The 19659-nt window shown below is 45.8% G+C and overlaps 1 protein-coding gene across 2 annotated transcripts in view; it reads left to right on the plus strand.

Moving 5' to 3' along the window:
• Positions 1-19659, plus strand: part of USP14 (ubiquitin specific peptidase 14) — a 325147-nt gene that overhangs the window by 34320 nt on the left and 271168 nt on the right. For both annotated transcript variants that reach the window (XM_078687445.1, XM_078687446.1), the window contains exons 3-6: positions 3024-3056; positions 9744-9848; positions 15560-15663; positions 17092-17150. In XM_078687445.1, coding sequence (XP_078543571.1) covers positions 3024-3056; positions 9744-9848; positions 15560-15663; positions 17092-17150 — 301 coding nt within the window. The remainder of the gene's footprint in view (positions 1-3023; positions 3057-9743; positions 9849-15559; positions 15664-17091; positions 17151-19659) is intronic.

The following is a 19659-nucleotide window of genomic DNA, read 5'->3' on the forward strand; positions in this document are numbered from 1 at the left end:
AATCGCGCCATCTTCCCCGATCATCACTTGGTGCGCCCCCAAAGGAGTTACGTTCGAGTTATCCCCAGGCTGTTAGGAGCGGGGGGTGCCCCACTCGAGATCGAAAACTCCAGCATTCCCTAGGATTGCCCCCCTCCCCTGACCAGGTGCCACAGCAACATCCCTAAGTTCCAGCCATTATCAAACATCCTCCTGCCGATCAAGTAAGTGTGCCTTATCCTTAAATGACTTTCAGCAGTGCCGGATACAGGAGCATGTACCGCAGCTGGAGTGATCGCAACTTCTGTTTAACAGCTAGATAGGATTTGCACTGCTCCTGTACTTGTTTTGTGTAATCTGAGCATATGGCAATCTTAGCATCATCAAATTGGGGAATCTCTTGGTCTTAGATGCTGGTAGGATACAGTCCCTGTCTTGATAATTAAGCATTTTGGTGATGATGGACCTGGGAGGAGCTCCTAGTCTCGTGTGGACACCAAAGCTCTATGCACCCTCCCCACTGCAAAAAAAGAACCAGGCCCGGGGTTTCAAGATAGTATGCACTCAGTCCTCCAGGAAACATGTCTCAGATTATCCCGTCCCTCTTTTGGGGAAACCCTAGACCCTTATGTTGCTAAGTCGGAGCGACCCTCCGCATCCTCCTCACGCCAATCCCACTCCACTGTAGTCGTCGTCATGGTGGTCATTTGAAGTTTCAGAGCCGCAAAGTTTCCCTGCAAGGTCTCAGTATTTGTTTCAGCATTAGTGACCTAATCCGCTACCTTGCGCAGGTCCGCCCTACAGTTGATTGACATCAATGAATACTGATTCTATATAGTGCTCTAAAGCAGTGTAAGACGCCTCTATAGCCGCAAGCAGTATCGCCCTACTAGGCTCAGCCACCAGGGTGTCCTCACTTTTGGCCACTCCGGATTGCCGGGTTATCCGCCCAGGTGGTTGCTGCGGCATAGTATATTGCTTAATAGTATTGGAGTCATGTGCCCAGGGCTGCTTGTCCTTGCCCACTCTACTAGAAGTGACAGGTGATGGGGCCTGCCCAATGATGAAACAGTAATCTGCCACCATCACAATGGTAGACTCCGAAGCCTCCCACAACAGTGTGCACCACTCCGCCTCTGTTGCCAGCGTCCACTACCTACAACCTGCCAGGAACTGTGGTAAAGAGCAGCTAAAGCGGAGTGATCAAGCACAGTCCCCACAGAGGTCACTCGGGCCGCCTCAGGAGCACCCGCTCCCCACTGTGCGGCTAGTGCTCAGTCGTTGACTGCAGATTCACACAGCACAGGGCCTGACCACCAGAAGCCGCCTCATTTCACCTGCACCCCTCCAGCCAGTCCAGACCACATTGATGATTCACTCCTGTGCCTCCTCCAATCTCTTTCAAAATCTATTTCAAAATAAATTTCAGTAGTTGGGAGAACACTTTAAAAAATGTTTTAATGTGTGATGGAAGCACATATTCTAATGGGATTAAAACAAACCAGGACACTTTTCTTGGTGATATGCAAATGATAAATATTTGCTGAAACCCACTTTTCCCATTTTTTTGGTACGCTATACAGTTTTGTCAGTAAAACTGGGAATGTTTGTGGTCATTTCAATGGAAATGTGCGGTCTGTAAATGACAGTGTAGTACCTCATCATGCTTTAGTAATCTATTAAAAGTAAGAGTTTTTAATGAATGAACTTAGAAACATTCCTGTCCCCTACCTGATGACACTACTGTTGATGAACAAACAGACTAGTGAGGGGTCATATATACCTTTTATTTTTTATTATACATGGTGCAAATGTTTAGTCTATTAAATCAAACAGAAGGCCCATATTAGGAGTCTGGCGGTCCATGGCCCACCAGACTTACGGCAGTGGTTTCCTGACTGCTCTATTATGACTAGGGCGGTCAGGTGGCGCTGGGACCATTGCAACCACCAGGGAACCGTCATTCCCTGGCGGTTGCGTGGCTGTCCTGAGGCCACAGTGTGCTTGGTGGGATCACGACGGTCCTGCCAAGCATATTGATCGTTTACTTCTTGGCATGGTTTTCAAAATCATGCCAAAGAGGAAACGAAGGATAGGGCCCCCTGGTGTCCCATGCCATGTGGATGTACTTGTGCATGCACCCCAGTACCTGCAGGGTATACCACAGCAGTCCATGTCGTGAAGGTACTGTCTTTGATGTTCCTATTCCGGTGCCGCCTATTTCATAGGCCCCGTCAAAGAACCACCTGCCAGACCAGGAGAAAACTCCTTATCTGGATGGTGGTTCCTACTCTGATTTGGTGGTGCGGGAGCGGGGCGGTCCCACTCCTGCACTGCCAAACTCATCATATCATAAGGCATTATACGTTTTTAAACAGCTGACATGCTGAACTCACATATTTGAAGATTCTCTCCTATTTATTTGTGAAGAAAAAGGTGACTCAATGAAATAAAATATTTGCCTAGGATCACAAAATTTGAACCAGTTTATAGGTCAAGTGCATTAGAGTTACGTCGAGTAGATTATTCAAGTCACTAGACCCGCACGTCTAGTAACATTATTATAACGTTTCGAGGCCTGGATTTAAAAACACATGCAGCAGTTGCTGGGTGGACTATTTTCAGTTCAATAGAGTATACCCCCAAGGACCACAATGATTAACTCTATTTTGACAGTGGTAAGGTGCAGGTGCACACCCAACATCCATATTTCTGTGCTTGTTAGTCATGATTTAAGATGTTATAAGTCTTCTTCTCACACTTAGAGCTGGATGTCGCCCGTATATGATTGATGCATACTGCAAAGTTTATGAACATGGTGTGAGGATGCTCCATGTAAAGGCTGAATTTCATCAAAGATGGAAAACGGGAATTAGTGTTTCGTGTAAAATCAGTTGCTTTGTTCCTTTTTTATCTGTGGAACTGTTAAGGTGATAAAAAAATCTAAATAATATTTGTGAAATCATTGCATTAATGCTAGCATGCTTACATAATTTTAAATGCAACATTAATATCCTCTTCTTTTTTGCTGTGACCCAAAACAGGATGACGAATGGGGCAACATCAAGTTAAAGAATGTGAGTAGTGATGCTGACTACATAATTGTAAATAATTTGATGTAACCAAAGCTTGCTTATTTCTTTACTGCTTTAAAATTAAAGCATTTTTACCAAATTTGTTGAGTTTGAGTGACAAATATGCTTTTTGAATTGGAACAAACTTATATATTGGTACTGATTCGTAGTTTTACATTGATGATCAGTAATGAATACCATCAATATGGGCTTTGAAATAAATGAATTTCCACCTAAATGAAACTTGCTTTTGTTTTAGGGGGTGAAAATGTAATGAGTCTCTAATCCAGGTCTTGCTTGTTATGTCTGTGCTTAACCATGTGTTCTGATAGTAATGCCTGTAATCTTGCCTTGATCAGGAAGAAACTAGATAAATCATTCAGTATGTGCTGATCTGAAAGAAACAGGTAAGTGTTAGATTCCTTACCTTGGAATATCCCTAGGCGTCAGACTGGATCCGGAAAGTTTTGCGTAGCAGTACCCCTGCGCGTCGGTAGGCGTTGTCTGCGGCTCCGCGTCCGTTGTCCGCCTCGTTGGCGCCGGGATGAAGTCGTCGGCGTACTTGGACGCCGCCCTCGCGCGCTGACGTCAGTTCTTCTTTTTTCCGTGCCAGCAAGCGCAGATCTGGAAAAATAAGTACTTCTTAGTCACTTTTTGACCAACTTTTTCGATCTTTTTTTGGATCCTTTTATGAGTTGTTACGACTCTCGGTGCCGATAGGGATGCCGGGTTCAAACCCTGTGCCGATTGTAACCGCCTGATGTCGGTTACCAACCCCCACCGTAGGTGCTTCTATTGCCTTGGGGCCGACCACGACGACAAGTCGTGCCCCGACTGCCGGGCCTTGAAGTCGAAGGCTAGGTGGGAGCGGTCCCGTAAGCGCCTCGAGCTCCAGCAGTCGGTCCCGCACCGTTCACGGTCCCCGTCCAGGAGGAGATCGAAGGACCGGTCACGGGGCCACAGTCATCGCAGCTCGGCGAGTCGACACCATTCGTCGGCCTCCAAGTCCTCCGGTAAGAGGCACAAGAAGTCGAAGAGACGACATCGCTCTTCCGACTCCTCTCCCCCCCCCCCCCCCCCCCCCCCCACGTGGCCGGGGGTTCGCGCCACACCGCCCATGCGGCTCTGCTGGAGCAGCAGGCTCCGCGGCCAGCTCCATACCCGCCGGTCCCTGGGCTGAACGCGAGATCGATGCCTTCCTCATGGCCATGAGGTTGCTCTCTCCTCCGTCGGGTGCCTTCGGGCCCCGCGGCCCCGTCTTAGTGCCCAAGCGGGCCGGGGGCTTTGGCCCCGGCACCTTCAGGTGCTCCGGCGCCGTCGACACTTCGGTCCCGACGCCGTAGGGCCCCACTGGATCCGGGTCGCCGCTGGTCGACCTTACGACCCCTCCGCCGGCACCGACCCCCCCCTGGGTGTCTCCCTCGACGATGTCCCCGGACGACGTCATCCCCGGTCCCTTCCTCGGTCCGGATCCGGCGTCGCTAGACGCCGAGAGAAGAGCAATTCTTCTATGATCCGGCCCCATCCTTTGCACCTGACTGTCAGGCGATGGGAGGCGAGGAGGATTGGGAGGGTTCTGAGGACCGTGCCAGTCATATCAGGACTGGGCAGTTAAGCTAGGTGAGGCCAGTGGTCTGGACACTTCGCCCGACACTGGTTTTGTCTCCCCTCCTACCGTGGCTTCAGAGGAGAGGGCTGCTTACAGCGTGATGTTGACTAGGGCGACCAAGGCCTTGGCTCTTGAGCTCCCCGTCGCAGCCGTGAGGACTAACCTCCTCACGAGGTCCTCAAACCGCAGGCATGCTCTTCGGAGCCTCTACTGCCGTTTACTGAGGCCCTTAGTGACGTTCTGTTGGGCACCTGGTCCAAGCCCGCTACAGGCCCCCCTGTAGATTGGAACGTGGCCAGACGCCACCGCCCGGCCCGGGCGACCGTAGCTTCCTGTCCACCCTAGCTTCCTGTCCACCCACCCCACCCCCGAGAGCCTGGTTATCCAGCCCTCTAACTCCCAGACCACATTCCCGACTGCCCCTCCTGATCGGAAATCCAAAAGGTATGAGCAGTTCGTTAAGAAGCTGTTCTCCTCACTTAGTTTGGGGTTGAGGTCGGTCAACACCACTTCCCTTTTGGGCCGTTACACCCACGCTCTGTGGGACACGGTTGCGGACGTGCTGCCAGACTGCCCGTAGGAGGCCCGGGCAAAACTCGGTCAAGCACTTGCGGAAGGGGAGATGCAGCACGGTACTTTATTCGATGTGCGCTGGATACCACGGACTCGCTAGGCAGGGCGATTTCTACGACGGTTGTGGTTCGCCGCCACGCCTGGCTGACGTGTGCCAACTTCTCGGCTGATATCCAGAACACACTCATGGACATGCCGGTTGATGGCCGTCGCCTCTTTGGCGGCAAGGCAGACAGTGCTCTTGAGCGTTTCAAGGACTCCAGGGCTACGGCCAAGTACTTGGGCCTGTCGGGCCAGCAAACTTCTGCCTTGCGCTCCTTTCGAGGCCAAGGAAAGGGCGCCCCCTCACGTCCTGCCAGCCACAGGCCGCAGATTAACATCCAGCGTGGCAGCGGTCGTGGTAACTGCCGTGGCGGTGCCAGGGGACCTCGGCGAGGCCAGTCCACACCCACCCCTGCAGCATCCGCCTCCAAACCTTCTTAGTCCAAGCTTTCAGGCCCATTTGACGCCAGTGGGGGGCAGGGTTCGTCATCACCACCTCCACTGGCGCACCATCACATCGGACAGGTGGGTGCTGCTAATCGTCCGAAGGGGCAACTCCCTCACCTTCGAGGCGACCCCTCCAGCCATGCCACCGCAGTACCACCGCGTGTCGGGGGATCACTTGCAACTTCTGCAAGAGGAAGTTATGGTCTTCTTGGCCAAGGGGGCCATTGAGTGCGTTCCTGGGCCAGAAGTAAGGTGTGGTTGTTACTCCCACTACTTTCTGGTTCCCAAGAAGGGCAAAGGGGGCCTACGCCCTATCTTGGACCTGCGGAACGTCAACGGCTTCCTCCGGAAGAGAAGTTCAAGATGCTGACTTTGGCTCAGGTCTTAGCTGCCTTAGACCCCGGAGACTGGATGGTAGCGTTGGACTTGCTGGATGCATATTTTCACATCGCCGTCCTGCCGGCCCACCGGCGTTACCTGTGGTTCACGATAGGCCATGAGCACTTTCGATTTACCGTGCTTCCCTTCGGCCTTACCAGCGCCCCTCGGGTGTTCTCGAAAGTGATGGTGGTGGTCGCAGCTCATCTGCGCAGATCAGGGGTGTCAGTCTTCCCCTATCTCTACGACTGGTTGTTGAAGGCGGGCTTGCCCCAGATAGTCGTCAACCACCTCAAGACTACGGCCGACCTCCTGCACCTGCTGGGGTTCTCCATCAATGTGCCGAAGTCACACCTGTGTCCCTCTCAGAAGCTCCTCTTCATCGGAGCGGTACTAGATTCGGCGCAGTTTCGGGTTTATCCTCCCGAACAGTGGGTTCGGGATATTCAGGCTCTGATTCCGATCTTTCAGCCTTTATCCCGAGTCTCGGTCAGGTTGGCGCTGCGGCTTCTGGGGCTGATGGCCTCCTGCATCCTTCTGGTGCATCACGCCAGATGGCGGATGCGGGCTCTGCAGTGGGACCTGAAGTTTCAGTGGGCCCAGCATCAGGGCAACCTGTTTGATCACGTCCTGATCTCTGAGGGCACTGCGAGACAGTTGCAGTTGTGGCTCACGGACCGCGATTGGGTCAGCGGCAGATTCCTCTCCCTACCCCAACCGTAGCACGTAGTAGTGACGGATGCGTCCCTCCTGGGCTGGGGGGGCCATATGGGAGAGGCGGTGATCAGAGGCCTCTGGTCTCTGACGGAGTCCCAGCTCCACATCAACCTTCTGGAGCTGCGGGCGATCCGGCTTGCACTGAAAGCCTTCCTTCCCTCTGTCCGGGGAAGTGTGGTGCAGGTGTTCACGGACAACACCACCGCCATGTGGTACTGCAACAAACAGGGCGGGGTGGGGTCGTGGACCCTTTGTCAGGAGGCTCTGCGCCTCTGGCAATGGCTGGAACACCAGGGCGTCACCCTGGTGGTTCAACACCTGGCAGGTTCCCTGAACACCAGGGCGGACGAACTCAGCCGTCGGTGCATGATGGATCACGAATGGCGTCTGAACTTGGACGTGGCGCAAGGTTTCTTTCAGCAGTGGGGAGAGCCTTGGTTAGATGTATTCGCCACAGAAAAGAACGCGCAATGTCATCAGTTCTGCGCGTTGGAATTTCCAAGGCGGTACTCGCTCGGAGACGCTTTTCGTCGCAAGTGCAGCTGCGGTCTATTGTACGCTTTTCCGCTTATACGACTTCTGCCCAGAGTGCTGAAGATCAGGCGTGACCCGGCCCAGATTATCCTTGTGGCTCCGGCCTGGGCACGAAGATACTTGTATCCCGAGCTACCTAGCATGTCAGTCGGTCCCCCGATTCCGCTGCCTCTTCAGGAGGACCTTCTGTCGCGGCTGCAGGAAACGGTCCTCCACCCGAGCCTGTCCAGTCTCCACCTCCATGCGTGGAGATTGAGCGGCGACAGTTGAGGCCATTTGACTTGCCTCCTGAAGTCTGTGATGTGATTCTGGCAGACAGGCGCCCCTCCACAAAATCGGTATACGCTGCAGGTGGAACAAATTTGTGGCATGGTGCACAGCAAAGGCTGTGGATCCCCTTTCTGCCCCCCTTTCAGAAGTTCTCCTCTTTCTCTTGCCCAGCAGGGCTCTGCTTTGGGCACTATCAAAGGCTACCTCTCTGCCATTTCAGCCTTCTTGAGGCTTCCTGATCAGCCTTCTCTTTTCAAGTCCCCTGTTGTAAATAGATTCTGAAAGGGCATTACTCACATGTTTCCTCCTGTTCCTTTTGTGATGCCTCAGTGGGACCGGAACCTTGTTCTGACTTATTTGATGTGCGCTCCTTTCGAGCCACTTCACAATTGCCCTCTTTGTCTTCTAACACTTAAGACTGCATTCCTGGTTGCCATCACCACTGCCAGGAGAGTGAGTGAGCTCCAGGCTCTATCTTCTCAACCTCCTTTCCTCTCTGTCCATCCGGACAAAGGTGTCTTGTGAACGCGTCCCTCTTTCCTGCCCAAAGTAGTCACAGCCTTCCACATCGGGCAGTCCATCACCTTGCCCACCTTCTTTCCGCTCCGCATCCCTCGAAAGAGGAAGAGAGGCTCCACCGTGTGGACCCAAAACGTGCGCTCTCAATTTATCTGGACCGCACACGCCAGTTCCGGGTGGACGACCAGCTGTTTGTTGGTTACGTGGGCGCTAAGAAGGTACGGGCGTTGCACAAACGAACCATTTCTCGGTGGTCGTTTTGAGCATAAAGGCTTGTTATAGCATTGTTTGAGCATAAAGGCTTGTTATTCACTTGCTAAAAAGGAGCCTCCTGTGGGGCTGCGTGCCCATTCCACTCGGGCCACGACCGCTACTACTGCCCTCGGTTGGGGAGTCCCCTTGCAGGACATCTGTCAGGCAGCTACGTGGGCCTTGCTGCACATGTTCGCTAGACACTATTGCCTGGACAGCCAAGTCCGGAGAGATGGCTTTTTCGGCCGTTCGGTTCTCCAGGACTTTCTGGTGTGATCATTGGTTCGGAGACCCACCATTTGGTTGGTATTGCTGGAGTATCTATTCTAAGGTAAGGAATCTAACATTAACCTGTTTCTTTCAGACGCACAAGTTACTTACCTTTGGTAACGATATATCTGTAAGAAACTGTAGTTAGTGTTAGCTCTGCATTTCTGGCGTGGAAAAGCTGTGTATAAGAACTGAGGTCCGCGCGCAAGGGCGGCGTCTAAGTACTCCAACGTCATCCCAGCGCCAACAACGACGGACGCGGAGCCGCAGATGACGCCTACCGACGCGCAGAGGTACTGCTACGCAAAACTTTCCGGATCCAGTCTGACACCTGGGGATATTCTAAGGTAAGGAATCTAACACTAACTACTGTTTCTTACAGATATATCGTTACCGAAGGTAAGTAACTTGTACTGTTTGTCGGTAGTAAAAAGAGGAATAGTATCGAGCTATTTAAGTATACCGTTTTGTTTTTCAGCTAAAACAAGATAAGTCTAACACATTGAGGCTATAGAAATCAAAGTCTATTAAAGTTACTTATATCAGGGCAAGTGAATAGTGGGTCAGATTGCAAGCAGCAGCAGAATATATTCCAAATGAATTAGAAAGAGGCAATTCCAACCCCCCCCTGATACCCCCTCCCCCTGGCGAGTTGCAGAACCAAAATAAAATAAGGATTATTATTATAAATATAAAAATATCACTTAAACTTAAAATACATGCAAGTGTAGTTGGACAGTTTTTGCCTTATTTACATTCTGTAGAACCTAATTAAGTGGAACAGTACACTTTGTGTAGCACTATACCAATTCTATCAGGAAAATGATTGTGCCATTAATAATTTTCCAGGTTGTTTTGTAGTTAAAGATTCACAATTCAGTTGTTGAAACTAGTAGGGGCCTTCGATCAAGTTTGTATTTCTTTAATATATAAAGAATAAACTGAAATAATGGTGACTACACCTACGATTTTTATGCATGGGGTATAAAAAAGCCCACAGTGCATTAGTGTGATTTAATTATATGTTAGTATTTCCCTTGGGTTGATGGGCTGCATTTATAACTCGCATTGTTTTTCAGGGAATGACATTGCTAATGATGGGTTCGGCGGAAGCACTTCCTGAAGAGCCAGTCCTACGACCTGTCTTCGTAGAAGACATGACAGAAGAGCAACTTGCTTCTGCTGTAAGCATCTTCAAATATCCTAGTACCTTGCCCACTCTGTCTGAGAAATTTGAAGTTTATTTCTGTAACATTCATGTGAATTGATTGATCTGCTTTTTTTAACTCACTATTAAACTTAGTTGGCTGATAATTATTTTTTTAATAGAGTAGTGATCTATTATGGAGTCCACTATAGCTTCATATCAATGTATTTGGTTACATTTAATGATTTAGTAATGACACCTTATTGTTTGGCTGACTCCTTAACACATATAAGGCATTACCTGACTATAATAGTTTTCTTTTTTCCATCTTAATAGAATGATCACAGGAACCCTTCTGCTATACTCCTTTCAAGTTTAATGTTGTTCTGGTGACTTGTATATAATTATTACTATATGTGTAGCACATAAATAATTGAAGAAAATACCTTGTATGTAAGCGGTATAACACAATTGTATCGCTATAAAGCACCACTGAAATTAGAATCTACCTTGCCTGGTTCAGTACGGGATAGGAGGAGTTGGAATGTGGTGGTATGAGCAAAGATATTGACAGAAATGTGTCCCCCCCTCCTGTGTGCACAGAAAATCTGTGGTAGCTTCTCTTTACGATTACTAAGTAATATTAATTATCATGCCACTTTACCACCACTGTTCAGCTAGGTAGTCACCTGGTGCCAAACCTGGGCTGTCTTTACATTTGTTATATCATCTATTTGACATTGGCATTTGACAGTGAAGGCCTACCAAGTTCGATCAAAAGGTATAAGTAACTTGGTATTTATCTTTCCTGTTTGAAGTAATAATTCTAATGAATGCAGCCAAGAGTGCCTACATGTTCTTTGCTAATGGAATCTGGCAACTGGTAATTCTCTGAGTGCTTGACCGAGTACAGGAGCAAAAACTGTCTATTAGTCAATAAATAAGTGTCAGCATTTCTAGGTATGCTCTCTAAGTTTGGGGCTGTTCAGTGTTTTAGGAATGGACAGAACTAGACCTTCAACAGTTGTGGTACTGTCGAGTTCATTAACCGTTATCGTGGTAGGACACCGGATGCATATGGTCTCCCAGCCTAATTTTTAAAGGGTTTGTCTCTGGCCTTAATGCAACACTTGTGGTCTGAAAACTGAGAATGCAACATAGACCGTGATCTTCAGATTACCTCTGCATAGCTACCATCGCACTGGTTGCAAAACAGAGTTGCCCTTTGGACATTTGTGGATCTTACTGATGAATTGCCCTCTTTAATTTTTAGGTTAAAATCTTTGCCAATGCCCTGGCTAACCAGTTTGGTAAAAGTAATCTGCAACCAGGTACACCCTGATCAAAATTGCTTCATGCTAGTAGGAGCAATTGGATAAAACCTGCCGTGAGCAAATTTATCGTTGGCAGCCAACTTACCTGGCCCCTTGCAATTATATTAATAGACTCTAAAAAGGTGTTTGATTCCCCAAGCTAAGGTTATCTTTTCTGTGTTGTAGTTGAGCAAGCAAATCTGGGCCCAAGGCTATGATCGTACGTCAAACGCCATTATACACACCCGCATGCTTGCTTGCTGGTCAGTGATGCGCTGTCACCCCCATTTGCTATACACATAATTTCATGAGACAGGGTTTCCCACTCTCCCCAATGTAATTTGAATTATCCTCTTGAGTATTGGATTAGAATAGTGAGATTGGTACAGAAACTCAACTGGAATAATAGGAGAAACAACTATTCTTTCCAGTGAAGATTTGTTTCTAAACGCCAGACACCAGAGATTGACAAAGTCTGGGCCTTTGGAGATTTTCAAATTTTGGAGCAGCCTCAGACCTGGTGGTTAATTGATATCAATCTGTAATTTACCCACTTCGTAGGGGTAACTTATCCATGAACTGTCAACAGCTTTAAATACTTAGGGATGCACGTCATCTGAGACCTGTAGCATGTGAGCGAACAGAACCGGCCGCGCTCCTCCCTAACTCGAACCCAATGTCTGCTTCAAATAATATCCTTTGCTGAAATTCATGCAATCTTCTTTGTGGGTAGTGTCACTATTTAACATGGATTCTTTCCCATTAGTACTGTGTATCTTCCTGCATTACGCTCTTTGAATTCCTACAGGTGTGTGTTTTTATTTTGGTGTGTGGAAGATGCACAAACCCCTTCAGAACTTTCATTAGGTCATATAAGGCGCTCAGTTACATATGATAGAGGTCCTGTCTGTGTGTAATTGGGTATTTCATGAGACAGTGGTCCCAAACATCAATTGAGATTTAAAAACAACGATAAATATAGACCAAAACGGTAAGCTGCCAGATTGAATCAATAATGAGTTCCAAAAGATTAAAACAGGATTGTCGGCACTTAAGATTACTTTCGATGTGCACTCCGATGAACAAGTGTAAGCATGCCCAATTGGGGGGTCGTGAAGACGAATGTAGGCAGCGCCCAAGCAATCGCTCAGAATAGTATTCGGTCAGTCCCGGAATGGTAATGTGAGAAGCCCGTAATAGGGGGTCCAATACCAAAATAAGGTATGTGATCGAGAAATTACCGTTTTAAATACCAATAGAAGAATCTAACATTATTGGAGTAAAGGCATGTATTAATATGTCCTGATGATGGTCCTGCATTTATAAAGGATCGAAATGTCGTCTACAGCTTACACTTGATGATTGAAACACCTTTTTATTGTGAAATCACAGAAAGTGTACTCAAGTAATAACTGTCTGTTTTTCTAATTTTGATCAATTCACAGACTTTGTCTTGCCTTGTAATTGTTTGTGCTTCTCTGTTAGTATGTATGTGGTAGTTGGACACAGGCTTGTGTCCCACTTGGAAATTGTTTAATATTTTGCCACATCTGATTGTACTGATTATTAAATCTGTCCGGCTGGACTTTGATTATAGATTTCAACTTTTGTCTATATTTATCGTTGTTTTTAAATCTCAATTGATGTTTGGGACCACTGTCTCATGAAATATTGTATACCCCCAAGGTCCCAAACCTATTGCTACTTTGGGTTTCCCTTGTTCTATATAGCACTTTGTGTAATTGGGGTCCGACCATGACTGATGTGCAGTGTTATTACTAGGAGTCTCAATTGCTGGTGCTCTATGACACTGCCATTAGAAATGAACTGGCTCAATTTATGGAGACCAGCTTACTCCGTATCCTCTTACAGGGGTCCAATACCTTCTGCACTACCACATATAACTAAGTTAGTTGTTGAGTGCTAGTACATCCTTCTTCAATGGACTGCTTGGGACTGCCTGGTGACCCTTTCATCTCGACTCTGGTATTGAACCTTGTTAGGTCCGGTAAATTGACAGGTTGTATTTTCGAATTAGAATGCTGTTGAGCTATCCATGGTGGGAGATGTGTGAGATCATGCCCACACATGAGGTCCTTTTTGGGAAGGCCAACGAGTTTCCCATGCACATTTCTTCAGATACCTCCAACTGAAACGTGCATTAAGGGACAAAGCTAGGAATTAGGTGGTCTCCCTGAATACAGCTCATTAGAAGCCAGATTGACATTTTGCGCCTGGCGAGGTAAACAACCGCACATGTCACGGACCCTGGTACTTGATTCACCGCATAAGCTGGTTTAAGTGAGGTTGCAATGGAAGCTGAATAAAACCTACAGGATGAAAATTATTGTGGTGGATGCAAAACTGCCAGCTCGGGAACTGGGGATTTCTGCTAGGCTTCAATCAATCTAATTTAAATACATGCACAGAGTATACTTCATACCAGAGCACCTACAATGGGCACGTTCTCTTCCCCGAAATGCGTCAAGGTGCTAGCCTTAGGACATATAAGGGAGACCTCTTCCATGTGTCTTGGAGGTGTGTGGTGATCCAGACAGATTGACCAACAATAACCCCTCACTGTATCAGTAGTTCTCCAGTTCCCCATTGACTTGTCCTCTAAACTGGAAATTAGGGGAGGTGCAGGTTTCCCACTTAGCACCCGTACACTACAGGAAATCAATAAATGTTCCGGTCTCAAGAAACCTATCCGCCACACAAGGGAATGCCCCTGGAAGCAAGCAAAAATGTGGGAGTCATGGCTGATCCACTTTGGGATCTCAACGCAAGTCATATATTTAATGTGGAGAATCTACCTTTAACTGTAATGCTGTACGCTGACATACTGTATATGCTGTACGTGCTGCCATTTTACTGACCGCTTGTGTTTTGTTGTGCCACATAATGCCGTTTTGATCATTGAACAAATGTTAATAAAAGTGTTATTAAAAATACTGAAAGGTTTGTCATGCAAGATTAGGTATTAAAAACACTCATGTTCTGAAAGTCACTCTCGTGAAGTAGTAAAAGTCAAGAAGTTACAAAGGCAAGCATCGATGATCCTGGGCAGGTTTAATTTTCATAGTGAAATTTCTCTAGATGGGATGCTAAGAAAAGCTTGTTTCTCCATAACAGTGGGATTCAGAGACACAAGACTTGAGCCCACCACAGAACTGTTAGGTGTTATAGCACCATCACTCCATTTCACTTGTAGGAAGCATCAGCCAGCAAATTACCAAGTACTTGTATGCAAGCGTGTTTTAGAGGGGTGTTGAAGGATTTATTGTCCTTTTATACTACCAGATTTTGAACCTCCGCTCTCAGGTTCAAAACTGCTCTCCCGCAGTTAGATACGCTTCCTAACCCCTTCACCCATATGTACGCTTGCTTTATTCCACTTATGTCTGCCATGTAGGATATGTTTTCCAATAGAGTATAAATGGTTAAACTTAGATGTATTGTGCATTAGAGTGCATAGGGCCCCAGGCTCTCAAAGTGCAGCCATCACACAGCATGGGTTTGTAAAACCAGTTATTGTCCGACACACCTTCAGTAGTATAGGAGAGGTGGATCACTACAGCAGCTCTGTCAGGGCAAAGAAACCAATAACACCTAGATGGCGAAAGAAAGATTTAGATTGGAACCATTCAGAAAATCAGAACAGCTGAACTTCATGGCAAGAGGCACTGAAGAATTTAAAATCTGAAGGGGTTACTGCTAAAAGGGATGAAAAGGAGGCATTACACTGCTGTGTAAAAAGAATCCCATTGATTTGACAACTATAACGTTGCATCTGGTTTCATACAGTAGCGTGAAAATGATAGGCTCAAAAGAGGTGAAGAACAATGGGTGTCTGCATCTTAAAGATATGTAGGTATCTTGCTAGTCTGCCTCATTCCTTAGACTCACGCCAGCCCTTTCCCAGTCAAAGTATTGCATTTTACCGTTGTAAAGATTGGTCTTTGTCGGTAAAAAAAATCAAGGTGGGACTGAGTTTTCAATTGGCTTTGCTGTAAAAAGCACCTGACATAACCAGTTGGTTTTGTTTCATCTACATGTTTAATTTAACTTAGTCTATCAGCTTGTACATGTAACAAATGTATTCTTACTTTGTTAAAAATATCAAATTGATGTGGAGGAAAAAATGAAAAATGAATTATCAGCTCAGCAGGAGGAAGCTTTGCAAAGTTGTATTTGTAGCTTAGTGGCTAAAACGTGTCGTATATATCCGAAATCTCACAAAAGTCTTGCTTATCTGTAAAACAGTAGCATCATGCGTCAGCAACTCCACAGCTATTAATCTCAGTCTGAAAAGTCCTCTCTAAAGTGTCTCCTTAACAGATAACCTGCATGTTTTTGCATTCCCAGTACACATGGACTAAAAATCTGTCGGTACTATGTTAACCTTGTTTTACGTTAATGTTGTTCTTCATAGATGGAACTACCGTGTGGTTTGACAAATTTGGGCAATACTTGCTACATGAATGCTACTGTTCAGTGCATCCGCTCGGTGCCAGAGCTTAAGGAAGCCCTTAAGCGGTAAGTTTTGTTAGACTTCCATAATCATTGTAACGATAATAATTAGTTTTTCAATTTGGGGATGATAGATGTGGAATGTAGCAAATGGATATGAGAATCTTTTTAAGTTTAACAGCCTTGCGTTGTGCTGAACACGTTCAACAGCCAGTGATAATCAATACCAAAACTCCTGAGGGTGCAAAATGGCTGCACTCATGTGTTGCCCATCCATGGGTATATAGCAGTTGAGCACCCTTCAACAACAGCTGTAAAGAAGGTTCTTTCTCATGGTCCTCGCAGTCTCTGTTGCGAGATGCCATGGAAATGGTGATTGGTGCTATATAAATATGAATAACTTACCAGCTGTGTGAGGCTGTCTAAGTGTGGCCACATTAGTGAGGTGCACTTTGAGTGAGAGGTCATATTTGAGGACAATGATAGTTGGTTTGTCCGTCCTCTTTTACAGTTGAAATAACTAAGGGCCTCATAACGATGCGGTTTGGACTGCAACCAACAGTTTGTCGGTTGCGGTAACAGCATCTACTTCTTTGGTACGACCGACGCATTAGGGTGCGTGCGGTTGAAGGCAGCAGTCGGAGGGACCGACCGACACAATCCGAGGGGCTCATGGAACTTGGTCGGTCGGAAACTCCTCATAATCCCTTAAGGATGACCTTTTTGCCGGCGAGATCATGCTGTCAGTTTCCGACAGCCTTTTGATGTCGCCTTACCGTAATGGAAAGGTTTTTGGAAAGCAGCTTTGGGGGCCCCCTCCTCCCTGGCCCTCTGCATGTGGCCCTGTGCAGGGTTGTTTAAAAACACCCGTATTTCAATGGGAGCTTGTGCTGTGGGCTGTTTCGACCTGTCGCACAAGCTCCCGATGAAAAATGGAGGTTTGCGACCGCATCATGTTTGGTCGCAGCCTAATTGCGGGGTCGGAACTGCCGACCTAAGGTCGGTCTGATCCCAATCGCAGTCATGTCGGTTGGAGGGAACTCCGACTGACATCGTAATTATGGCATAAGTGTCCATGAGAATCTTAAATTAACACCAGCCATCTCACTGTATTCTTGAAGATTTGCATTTGACTAACTTTAGAAATACATGAAGTATTTTCAAGATGCCTTTGTGTAATACATTTTAAATTCCATTGGCATATGCACAGATGAAAGCTGCTGTAGATTGTGTTAAGTGTGGTTCTTTTTAAACACATTGTGAGCCATATAGTGTGAATTTACTTTGCTCATGGGCATCATGACGCTGAATTTAGGTCCTTCACTCTACTCAAGTCCGACAAAATTATACTGGGTAATAACTATATGAAATATATATTGCAGGAATTTTTGGGCATTCATGATTTGCTCGGTCATTGCTGAAATTCTGTCTAAAGTGCTCTTCTATATTCCTGGATAAGTGTAGACAATAAAGTAAGGTTATCTTCTCTTTCAGATATTCAGGTGCCTTGAGAGCTTCGGGGGAGTTGGCATCCGCTCAGTATATTACTGCAGGTTAGTACTTGCATGTCAGTGTTTGTTATAGTATGGGTTTGTATGGAGTGTTGTACTGGCAGCACTACCTGGCATACATCCAATATATAACAAAATAGGCCAACCCTGTAACCCTGCAGGAGCCAGGTTATGTAACAAACAGCAACAGAATTTTTAAATGGATTTTATCAATTCATAGAAAATACAGGTATATCATACAAAAAATTATTATGGTGTAACAACTAAAATTAGGGGCTTCGAAAAATTATATTTTCACTTTTTATTACTTACTAAAATGGCCAAAAGTCCTTAAAATTCACAATCCTATAAGTTCAATACAAGTTGTTTTATTGTGCTGTGTAGATAGTAAAGAAGGAGGCACAAAAGTTATTAGTGAAATCATGAAGTCTCCACAATATAGATGAAAAAGCATGCATATAGAGATTGGCTATATAACAAAAAGATGTATAACAAACTGAAAATAATGTTTCATTAACGTCATAGATGGACGTTTCAGTCCCCTCTGTGGGGTCTTTTAGGACCATCATCCGGTTGTGTACTTCTAATTGATTACTTTTGGAAGCCCATTTAAAATTTAAGATATCCCCCCCTCCAAAATTAATCCATCGTCATTAGTGATGATCGTCTAATCAGCTCAGTTCAACACTAATGTAGTACAACTAATTCCCATAGTGCGTATTTCCATAACTCACCTAAAACAAATCTGTTGTCACTGCTACCTTTGCAGATCGCACCATAGGCACTATCTATTGTCCGCAACACCAACGGGCTTTCTCCTTGGTGCGGTTCAATCCCTTCAGTCACTGCAGCAGTAAGGAACAAACTCTGGTTAGCGAACTGATCTGTTGCAGTCAGATTCGGAGTATGCAATAACACAATATGACTCTGCATGGTATAGTTTGACCTTGCAGCTTCATATCGTCTAGTTGTGTTCTTCAAATCTGCCAGTTAATTGGACCAGTTTAGAGCTCAGAACTTTCCCTCATAGTGCTGTGATTAAAGTGATTGGGTGCTTTTGAAAGTAATAATAAAATGCTTATTTTTGAAACCTCTAATTTTATTTGTTCTGCTATAATTGTGCTCTTTAAAGTATATAGCTATAGGTACCATGAGTAGATGCAATAATAAATATCGACTCCGCAGGTAGCAAAATACTTGCTCATTAAGTTGATCAATAGAACCTTCTAAGTCACGGTATAGGGGTCACAAACTAAAATTCTTGTGTTAGTATTTCTCATTAAGTGTAGTTCTCATTGTACTGATTCTTCGTCTTACTCGTTTCAGTTCTTAAAATATGAGGGGTTTTATGTCCAGGTAGCAGGCAACTGCACCATCTCATTGATTTTAATTTAACCTCTTAACACAGGGACTCATGGCATTTTAACAAGAAATACTTGTTTACTGTGTCCATGCAATTCCACAACTCTCAAAGACCGCACAGTAGTGAGGCAGGAAATCTAGGACTATTTTGAGTGCAAGTTAGACTTAGTGTAATGAGGATTGCCAATCCGTAATTGGTGCATTACCACAGTCCTAAAGTATGAAGATATACAGGCAGTTCCAAGACTGGCACTGACCTCCTCACAATATATGCACAAATGATGACGATTTTGTAGGCATTGGCTCCAAAATCTCACTTGTATAGATAAGTGACTGTGAAATGAACAAACCAATCAGTGGCCACAAACGCCTGTCAATATAAGGGTATGTTTAGTATTGTGAAGTTATCTGCCATAAGGAAGGCAGTAATACCAATTGACTAGAAGGCAACGAAAAACCTGGTTGCCCAAATAAATAATCGCCGGGACATACGGATGCTCTAATAAGAATGTGGTTGTCTAGCAATTAATGTCTAAATAATGCTAAAGGACCAGGAGGGACTTTAAATGAAAGTTTCATCTAGCAGAACTTAGTGTTCAGTCAGCCCTCATACACGTTGAGATTAAGGTGTGTCAAAGAAAAGCTGTACGGAGCTACCAACATTTTTGTACGCACTGACGCAGTAAAGAAAAATATGCTTCAAAATAAGTGCATAAAAACAAACACTGGTAGGAAATCACATAATGTTGTGGTGTGTGACAGGCATCAGCTTGCTATCCTGACAGGTTGGCATCTCCCATTTACCAAGAAGACCAAACTGAGAATGCAGTTTCCAAATGTCATAAGGAACATTCACAAAACTGCTTTAGCTTCTTCCCCAGAATTTCGATGTTGTAGATGTTATTACACTTCAGCACCCGAAAGAAACAGTATGTAGTTGGAAAATACATTAACACAGGAAAAAAAACTGAAAAATAGTAATCCCTATCAGTACTGACTGTGCCATCAGGTGAAGGACTAATCATTTTGATTTACAGAAGTCTTGCCAGCTTAGCTAGAGTGTTTTGTAACTGTCCTCTGTAACCGTGAAAAGTAACCTATCATGCAACATGGAGGACAGGGACATTACAAATTTATCAATCATGTGAAAAAATGTAAGTGCATTCATGTCGAAAACAGAAGCAGCAAC

The sequence above is a fragment of the Lissotriton helveticus genome, chromosome 4_1, assembly GCF_964261635.1.
Source record: "Lissotriton helveticus chromosome 4_1, aLisHel1.1, whole genome shotgun sequence".
Taxonomy (NCBI): Eukaryota; Metazoa; Chordata; class Amphibia; order Caudata; family Salamandridae; genus Lissotriton; species Lissotriton helveticus.